General features: G+C 33.8%; 1 protein-coding gene across 1 annotated transcript; it reads left to right on the top strand.

Annotated features, from left to right (window-relative positions):
• Window positions 1-5,417: 5,417 nt before the first annotated feature.
• On the top strand, window positions 5,418-9,030 carry LOC143622209 (chloroplast stem-loop binding protein of 41 kDa a, chloroplastic-like). Its single transcript, XM_077093413.1, has 6 exons — window positions 5,418-5,822; window positions 6,137-6,258; window positions 6,367-6,469; window positions 7,134-7,272; window positions 7,510-7,787; window positions 8,714-9,030. Exons 1-6 carry the CDS (start codon window positions 5,457-5,459, stop codon window positions 8,894-8,896), a joined length of 1,191 nt encoding a protein of 396 aa, XP_076949528.1. The 5' UTR covers window positions 5,418-5,456; the 3' UTR covers window positions 8,897-9,030.
• The last annotated feature ends 1,869 nt before the right edge of the window (window positions 9,031-10,899 follow it).

Raw genomic sequence — 10,899 nt, forward strand, 5'->3', positions numbered from 1 at the left:
GGTGGAAATCAATTAGCAGGATGGTTTCATCAGCATCTACTCTTTGAGGTCAACCACAAGTTTAAATTCTTTAAAAAGCAGGTGCCAACCAGAAAATACATTAATGAGATTGATCCTCGTACTGGTTGGAGGAAGCTCGTCCATAAAGTAAAGCTGACAAAAACTATGAAGCGAGTACCGGTGAAGACCTTTCCGCAAGATCTTCATATGTCATTCAATCGGTGGTATTGCGACAATAAAACGGGCGAAGTGGTCATCGTGTTGGGCAAAGGGCTGAAGACTAATTTCATACGAGTCATAGACCCAATGCGGCCCGTTAATTTATCAGAGACTGACAACGATGTTTTGTTCAAGAACAAGATTTTGTTTGAAAGACGTGAAGACTATGATCAAACTATGCAATTCCAGCGTGTTGTTTGTGTATGTCACGCGTTCGGGGTTCATAGTTGTGCTGATTGGAAGTCTAAGCGATTCAAGTAATTTAAAGACAAAGAGCACGAGACGAGGGGGTGTTTGTTAGTACACGGTTTTGGTCGTCTCGAGTTTTTATAATCGTTTGTAATTTATTATTATTTTAATGCAAGGGCATTTTGGTAATTTATAAGTCCAATTCGTTATTGTTATGGCTCATTAGTTAAGGATGTTTAACGAATGAGACCAATCGTATTTATCATTGCCCATTCGTAACGAATGGACATTATTCGTTATGTGTTATGTATTAATTCGTCATGGAATGTTGACGAATGGGGTATAGCGAACGAGTCATTCGCTATACCATTTTTTTTACTTATGTAATGTAATGAAGACGAATGAATGCCATTTGTTACAGATTGTGTAATGAATGGCATTCGTCTTCTACATATAGGTTGTTTAGCCTGTATATTAACTAAGTGTTTTAATTGTATTCTCTCCTTGCTATTACTTTGTCCAATTGATTACTCAACACTTCGTTAACCTTATTAAGCTTATTATACATATACATATACATATACATATATCACATAACTAGATCGGGTGATCGATCGATATGAATTGACTAATTGATTGAAGCTCTAAGGTGTTTTCAGTCTGATCCAAGGATCATTGACATTGCTCTGGTACCATATTGTTAAGGATAATATGAGTTTAAGATAAAGAGAAATGGTGTATTTTTTTGTTGTATTTACAAAAGAACAAGACACCAATATTTTTAGGTGCTTTTCTATTACAAAGAAAGGAAACAATTAATATTTTTGCTAATTTATATGCTGCTAATTGAGCTGTAATCCCGGTAATAACTGCCAGGGATATGATGATGAAATTGATCCCATGATTTGCTCTATCTTATTTGACTTTCCTTTCTAACATTTTCCACTAGTTGAAATATTAGCAATTGCATTTGTAACATCCCGGCTAAAGCGGAAAAGTCTGAGTGTGACGTACAGATTGCCCAAAACACATGTGACATTATTAAGTGACAATATTATCATTAATTCATTCCAAAGCATCAAGTACACAAGTTATTTCAAATGAATAAACACAAGGGAAAATGAACAAAACAAATATCTTCTTGTTTATTATCTAGACAACCTAACTTCTAGTATCCTCTTCATTTCATCCTCTAATGAAAGTACCTGTAGCATATATAAAAAATAAAGTCAACTAATTAAGTAGTTGGTGAGTTCACACTGTTTAAATACTACATAAAAACCATACAATTCCATGAAAATTTGTGAAAAACACACAAGAGTTCTTTACACTAGAAATAATGGTTCGTGAGTATAAAGAATAAATGAAGGTCTTTTCCAGTTGGGATTGTGCACCAACGTACTCAGATCGGAGTCCCTTTTCTACTAGAAACAATGGTCCTGAGTGCAAAGGGGGGGGGGCGTATGATCATACTTATCGAAGAAATCCATGCACGTAATATTTGAGCAAGTAACAAGTAAACACACAAGTCCATTATGCGAATTGTAGTTTGTAAATAATAAATAAACGAAACTGAATTTTGATAGGATATATATGCTACCCCCAAAATAGTAAAAATGTAAAAAGGGAGTGTGAGAAACTCACCTTTGATATTGGAGACAACTTGAAATAATAACCGAAAGCGAGTTAACAAACGAAGCAATTGAATCTCACGAAACTATAAATAATAACGAAGATACAAAAATCAAGGACTAGCTACCGGAATTTTAAAGTTAATTAACTTATGGTAAATGGGGGCTTGAGGATTTTTTAATGAGTTTAATAAAAATGAATAAAGTTTATATAAATCATTTGATGTTTATTAGTTAAAGAATGATTTGTAGACAAATAATTATAACTTATTAATATAAGATTAAATAATAATATTAATAACAATTTATGATTAAACATTTATTTCCAAGTAACATAATTAATTAATTAACTTAAATGATTTGCATGAATTCACTTAAAGAAAATTATAAATAGTAGTTATGTTGAAATAAAATAAACAATAATTAATTTAGCCAATTATTAATTAAAAGATATGAAGTATGTTATATCTATTGTAAAAATATTTTAAATAAAAGAAATTCTTATAAACAATCTTATTGAAAGTTTATAAGTTATGATGATCAACGAATCATAAGGTTTAGATAAATATATATTCATGTTTATTCTTGCAAAATAACTAGGCTTGATCCAAGATTTAGAAAAATCAAAGTGTTCATCTTGGATATCCATGATCATAATGATTCTTAAAACCAAGATATAATATTTTTATGATAAAAGTAACATGATCGTGAAGAACAACTTATGAACAAGTATGAACATTCAAGATAAAATCAAAATAAAAGCTATAAAATGCTATAAATGGTAACAACTTACTTGTTAGTGCTCTTAAACTTAAAAAAAGAATGGATTGAGGCGTGAAATAATGGAGGATTTGTCCTCCTTTTATATTGAAAATATAGAATTGTTATGTCTTAAGGAAATTATGAAAATTAATCATATTTAATATAATTAAAACACAAATTAAAAATTGTTTAATAGGGTATTCAAAAGGTTTAAATATTTTAATAAATTTTATTGAATTAAAACATTCAATAGTTTTTATTAGTTAAGTAACATATGAAAAGATTATGATAATAATAAAATTAATAATAATAATTATAAACAATAAAAGTAGTAGTTGTAGTTTAATAATAATTCTAGTAAATTGCATGGGACATGTACATAAATATTTGATTTTGATTATGAATGTTTTAAATGAGTATGTAATACTACAAGGATGGTGAAATGTATAATTGCATAAAATGATCACATAAAATACATTAACGAAAATTTGAGATTAATTAATAAAATTATAAAAATATATAAATTTAAATAGAAACAAACCGAAAATTTATTTTTATATAAATTTAAATAGAAACAAACCGAAAATTTAAAATGGGTCGGGTTTTCGGGTTTGAAAAGTGACGAATGTTACAACATTTTTCAATATGTTCCCGCATAGATGACGGCAGTGTACCCGCCCGACTTCCTATACCCACACGTATATATCAATGAAAACGCTTCGAGTACCCTGAGTAAAACTCACCCAATGATATTATAACATGTGTAAGAATTTTTACAACATGATACAAATGTCGCCAAATGGCATTTATTGATAGACTAGTAGTTTACCTGGCTTGTTGCGCTGGGTAGGTTGGTAAAACCCGCACGGTGATAAAAACACAAGCATTATCGGTCCAGAGCGTTGAGGCGTTAATTTGATGCGAATTCGATTGGTTTCGGTTATATGTGTTATGATGCCTGAACTAAAACAAAATATAAAACCAAAAAGTACATGAAAATGGAGGTGGACCAACGGGTTGCTGTTGGTCGGTAAAACTCGGGCGTTGGTTAGAACTGAGCGTTTTCGAACCTGGAAGTTGAGACGGTGAGTCTACGCAAATTCTTTTTGTTTCCGTCACATTCGTTATTGTACCGGAACTAAAAACAGAAAAAAAAACAAATACAATTGGTATTCGATCGGTTTTCGTTACATTTGCTACGGTACCAGAACTCAAACAAAACAGTAGGATTGAAGACCATATTAACAAGTCTTCCATCTTGCAAATAAAGCATATATTGTCTAAGTAAAATTTTTGAAATGATACCCTTATTTTCATGTCTTTCAGCTACTTTATCGCCTACTTTTATTTCACGTTTCTGGATAATATATACACGAATACATTCTGTTTTCTCGGTCTTATCTGTCTTAGAGCTCTGGACCCATCTCACATCAATAACCCGACCCCTGCCGCCTATAGGTAGTTTTAGACAAGTTTCTTTTGAAGTATATACCCGCATGCCAAGTATGGTTCGTAACTATGCGAATTCGGTCGGTTTCCATCACGTTTATTATGAGACTAGAACTGTAAAAAATCTGACATTCGATCGGGTTTCGTTATGGTATCGAAAGTAAAAGAAAAGAACAAAAAAACAAAATGCCTTGACCAATATGATGTCGTCAAGTGTCCTAATGGGCGACACCAAAGTTCTCAATTGCGTTATATTAGACGGGTGCCCGCGCGATGCAACGATTAACATTAAATCCTAATAGTCACGTAACAATCATAGACGTTCATGGTTTGTTTGAAATCTTGAAACCGTTCAAATTACCAATCATCGGTTTGTTTCATGGTTGGTTTTTTCCTTTAACTTTTGGTAATGGGGTTTCTAAATTTTTAAACCATAGAAAACAGTTAGTTTGCAGTTTATAACGAAAACCGACCATATAAAACTTGACTGAACGACAAATTTATAATTAAAGCTCCATTCATGAAACTAAACCGTTAGTAACGATTCAGATTAAATTTTCAACGGTGTGCTTGGGTCTTCGACGACAACAAAATGTTACTGGCGGTTTGGCTCACGGTTTAACTTAAAAACCGTCTAAAAACGAATTGAGAACACCTATAGGTGAGATGTTTAATTTTTTTAATTGAAAAAAAAAATAAAAATATTAACTTGCGAAAAAGTTATGATGTTTAAAAATCGGTGGAAAGTTGGTTTAAAATTTAAATTAAAAGGAATATATGAGTAAATATGATGGATCAAAGTTGAAATTATTTTATAAATTTACAAAACTTGAGTTAAGTAAATGAGGAAATATTGTAATTAATTTTAAGCATATTTTATAATAGCAAGTTTGCCCCTTATCTTACATGCTTTATGGGATGTACCATATGAATTACTAGTTGTAAATTATTTAAAAACTTAATATTTTACTTTGCCCATATCTGATGACTCTATTTAAAAATTAAGCAAATCTGATGATTAAAAAAAACGGGAGCGACCACATCACGACACGTATCATCTTTATTGTTTCGTTTATATAGATTATAGATAGATAGATATTTGGGATAATATCTTTAAAGATTTCTCTCTAATTCTTGTATATATATATATATCACGAGATCAAAATCCCCTGGTTCTCACTTGTCACCAAAGTTCATAATCCTCAAATGGCCACTCTTCTTTCATCCTCTCGTCTCTCCACCAATCTCTCTCCTCGTCCTTCTCTCTTCTCACTCTCTCTCTCCTCCACTTGTTCACTATCCTCTTCCTCATCCATATCCATCTCTCTCTCTCGTGGCTCTTTCTCCTCACTCTCTTCAAGAAAACCAACATCCTATTCTGCACTTACAGTCAAAGCAGTTGCTTCAGAGAAGAAGAAAGTGCTGATAGTCAACACCAACAGTGGTGGACATGCTGTCATTGGCTTCTACTTTGCTAAAGAGCTTCTGGGCTCTGGTCATGATGTCACTGTTTTTACTGTTGGTGATGAAGGTTCAGACAAGATGAAGAAGCCTCCATTCACAAGATTCTCAGTAAATACTATGTTTTTATATTGTTTGTTTGTGGGTGTTCTGAATTTCTTTCACTTCTACAAAATATGTGATCTTTTTATTTTGGGAATTTTTAAAAATGGTGAATTTTAATAGTTTTTTGCATTAAAATGTGATACTTTTAATGAATTTCCAAGAAACAGTTGATGTGGAAACCAGAAAGGATGATATACCTGGTTTCTTTAGTTTTAATCCAATAATTAGCTTATCTTAACTTGCTCAAGTAGAATAAATTGCACACTAAAACACCAATATTTGTAGCATTGTTTTATCAAAAATAGTGATTATTTTTGCAGGAAATTGTGGAAGGTGGTGGTAAGACAGTTTGGGGTGAAGTTGATGCCATTGGGACAGTTTTGGAAGGACTATCGTTTGATGTTGTTCTGGATAACAATGGCAAAGATTTGGATACTGTCAAGTTAGTGTGTTTTTTTTAAGATAAAAATATAATTTACTCACCATATTTTTTTATTAATTGTTAAAAATGTAAGTTACCTATAATTTATACAATGCTGATTAATTGCAGGCCAGTGGCAGATTGGGCAAAAAGTACAGGTGTGGGACAATTTTTGTTTATCAGCAGTGCTGGAATTTATAAGACAACAGATCAGCCACCTCATGTTGAAGGGGTTTGATTAATTTCCCTAGTTTTAACTAATTTTTTTTGTTCCATTTTAATAATAAAAATGCAAATTTACTAATTCATGACTTTATTTAGTCATTTTAATTACAAATCTAGGCTGTCATTTTTGAATTCCCATGTAAGCTTGTGAACTGACTGAACAAACACGAACAATTAAAAGAACGAGGTTTTCTTGTTCGGTTCGTTAAGAGAACGAACATGCTCGTGCTTGTTTATGTTCGTACATTAATAGTATAAACGACGGGCCCACTAACGTAAAGGAATGGGCATATAAATGTAAAGTGAAGAACAATGTGTTAGACCAAAAAAGTTACTTAAACTATACTAAGTTTTTATGGGCCAAAAAAGTTTAAATGAATATATTTACGAATGTGAATGAACGAAGTTAAACAAACGCACGTATATGAACATAAACGAACAAACATAAACTAGTTTAAATGAACAGACGTAAATGAAAGGTTCGCGGAGATGAATGTTCGTTTACTGAATAAGCGAGCTGTTCAATACTTCAATGAATGTTTGGTTTGTTACTTTGTTTATATGCCTATTCCCAAGATTTGATGATACCTGCCACAATTAATTTTCTTGTAAACATGTGATATTATTGTTATTATTATTAATTTTGAGTAATCTTTTCATAATAATCTCAGGATATCGTCAAAGCCGATGCGGGTCATGTTGGGGTTGAAAAATACATTTCTGAAATATTTGAAAATTGGACTAGTTTTCGCCCACAATACATGATTGGTTCAGGAAACAACAAAGATAATGAGGAGTGGTTCTTTGATCGTAAGTGTTGACGCATTTACTGATTTATCGGTCGGTTTTGGTTACATTTTATCTGAAACTGGTCTAGTAACAAAATAGCTAAAAGGGGATATTGTCAATTGAGTTCCAACAAATCAGAGTCGTCCAAAGTTTATTTTTAACGTTTTGACTTGTTACTCAACTTGTCAACTCTCATAAGTCATAACTCTTTACATGAACATATTTATGCGTTTAAGAGCTAACCCGATTCTGAAACAGGTATTGTGAGAGGAAGGCCTGTTCCGATCCCTGGCTCGGGCTTGCAACTAACTAACATCTCACACGTTCGGGACCTATCATCTATGCTAACGAAATCGGTTGAAAACCCAAGTGCTGCAAGTGGGAGAATCCTTAACTGTGTGGGTGACCGGGCCGTGACCCTAGACGGGTTCGCTAAATTATGTGCTCAAGCAGTGGGCCTACCCCTTGAGATTGTGCATTATGATCCAAAGTCCATTGGCGCTGATGCAAAGAAAGCTTTTCCATATCGCAGTGTGGTATGAATATTATGAAGTGGGGTTCTTGACCTGTTTGTTTATGAGCACGAACGTAGCATGTTCGTGTTTGTTCATTTAACTTTCACAACAAACGGTCGAACACGAACAATTAAACGAACGAGTTTTCTTGTTTGTGTTCGTTCTTTAAGAAACTGAACATGTTCTGTTCAAACTGCATAAACTAACGGTTTACGAACACAAACTAACATAACTAAACATAGATGAACAAATATAAGTGTACTAAAACTAGTTAAAAGTAATGTGAAAAACAATGTGTTGGGCCTAAAAGGTTATGAAACTAGTCTACATTTTAATGGGCCAAAAACAAACATAAATGAACTTTCCGTTGAACGGTTCACAGACTATTCGATACAGATAAAGTTCTCAATAAACTCTCTATCCTATCCTTTTCCAATTAAATTAAGTATTTATGTTTGTTTACATTATAGGATAACATGCTGATTCGAAATCCTTTACTTTTTTGAACCAACTAAATGTTCGGTCCGTGCCTAAGTAAAAATGTAGCTAATAAGTCGCATGCGCCAAATGGTTTGACAGTGGGGTTAATTTGGTGATTGGTTGAATCTTTATTATTTTTAGAAAAAAAACAGAAGTTGGTGTCTGAGGGGCTATGTTAGATTACCATTTGGTTTTCTTAGTCACAATTAGAGTATTGATTATTTTTAAAATAAATTATAGACAAAAAGAGTGTTACAAGTCAACCTAGCCCAGCCCCAACTTTGTTTTGACTTGTTATCTAGGGGGTTAAGCTAAACATGCCGAACTCGTGCTTTGGTGAGTTCAAACTTGGCTCGTTTACACTCCTATCGTTACCAGCCCAACCCAACGTAACTCATCTTGTCACATATGTTTTTTGCACAAGGTACAACAGTGTAATTAGCAGTTTTTGTTGTGGCATTTTGCAGCATTTCTATGCGGAACCTAGAGCTGCAAAGGACATTTTAGGATGGACAAGTACCACAAATCTACCAGAGGATTTGAAAGAGAGATATGAAGAGTATGTGAAGATAGGGAGAGACAAGAAGGACATCAAATTTGATATTGATGACAAGATATTAGAATCCTTAAAAGCCCCTGTTGCTGTTTGATATTACGAAGTCTGTTGAGTTTGTGTTCCAACTTCTTTAAAAAGCCTGGAAACTCTAATCAAACCCATACCCAATGTATAGGTGTCAATTCCGACTCATTTACGTATGAATTGATTACATGCAATTAAGTTTTATCTCAATCGAGTCAAACACTTAATCTAAAAAGTGTAGCCAAAAGGGAAACTATACCACAGTTACGTATGCTTGGATGCGGGTAATTCGCGGATGGGTAAAACCCCTTGAAAGTTTCCTTTTGAGCAAACAAAAACTAATCTTTTATTTAAATAGTAAATATTAGGGGTACTCCACCTCGGATATTCGGAGTATCGTGTATCCGGAGTTTTAGATCTCTGAAAATTTAGAACATCCAAATAACTAATAACTTAAAATTTAAATAGTAAATTTCGGTATCCAAATTCAGATATCCGGAATTTTGGTATCGGATATCCAAAAGGATATACGAATTTTTTAAAAATGAAAAGTAATTTTAATTTAAAAATATTTAAAGAACTCTGTAAGAATTAAAAAGAAACTAATTTCTAATTTCGGATATCTGAAACTTTCTGAAATATCCTTAAATTATTCAAAATATCAGAAATTTATCCAAAATAAATGAAAATAATAAATCAAAATTTTTCTAATTAATATTTATTATTTAAAAATTTAAATAATTATATTCAAATATCCACAAAATCATAAAACTATAAAAAAGGTTTATTCAAATCCGAATCCAAACATTCGGATATAAGATTTCTAGGATATTTTGGCTTTTGAATTTTGAATAACTCGTATTCAATTTTGGATACTGATTTTTTTACACACCCATAATAAATATATGATATGAATAATCTATAATTTATAATGAAGAAGTGTGCATGAAGAGGTATGTACCCGCCTCAACACCGAGCGAGGCGGGTCAACCCACAAGATATAGACAAGAGGCTTGAAATCAAGACATTATGAAGGCACAAAGCCAAAACCTATGCGCATGGCGCATATCACATATGCTCACGCATCACATGCTCAGGCATCACATGCTCAGGCATCACATATGCTCAGGCACCACAGATGCTCAGGCATCACATGCTCAGGCATCACATATGCTCAGGCACCACAGATGCTCAGGCACCACATATGCTCACGCATATCACATATGCGCGTGGCGCATCCGCGCGTGGCGCATATCACATGCTCATGCATATCACATCTGCGCATGAAACATCTGCGCGTGAGAATAAAGAGAAGACCTCGCGCATCCTCAGGATAGGCGCGCATCACACATGCACATAATCAACCTCGTCCTTATCCAAATCAGGATTAGGGCAACCTTGATTATGCACGTCAGACAACCTTCCAGAAGGTATCTTTTTAAGGAATAAGAATATGCTGATGTTGACAGCTGCCAATGAAAGGTGGACAACTCAGCAAAACCCATGTGCTACCACGTGATTATAACCAATGAAAAAGCACCAGGTGTCCCAAAGGACACGTGGCGCAAAGCAACTGGAAGAGGCCAACAAAGCCCTAATTGGGTCTGAGCCCAATCATTGGAAACCCTAGCACTATAAATACCACATCAACTCCACAAGGAGAGGACATCCAAATTACACTCAATTACAGAGTATTCAACTATTAAGCAATACATTCCATTTCCTTACTCTCATATCATTATCTTCTCCTACAAACACTTATTCTCACACCGGAGGGTTACCCCAAAGAGGACCCCTCTGTCCCTTTCTGAGGGGTAAGTTTACGGTGCTGTTCATTTTGTAGGTGGAAGAACCCAGATCCAAGAGAACCATCGGTGAAATAGCATAATCACACCCGAGGAAAGTAGATCGTCTACCAGTGAGTCGATCCACGTTTCTTCATTGGCGCCATCACCTGTTACAACGGCAACAAGATCTCATCAGATCTATAAAAAGAAAAAAAAAACAAATTTTCACCATGGTTTCTGGCGTTCGTAACGTTGATCAAGTTCTGGAGGATATTGAACGTGAGGA

Source organism: Bidens hawaiensis, unplaced genomic scaffold (genome assembly GCF_021521415.1).
Source record: "Bidens hawaiensis isolate Kalapana, Puna unplaced genomic scaffold, B.hawaiensis_p1.1 tig00003058_1, whole genome shotgun sequence".
Taxonomy (NCBI): domain Eukaryota; kingdom Viridiplantae; phylum Streptophyta; class Magnoliopsida; order Asterales; family Asteraceae; genus Bidens; species Bidens hawaiensis.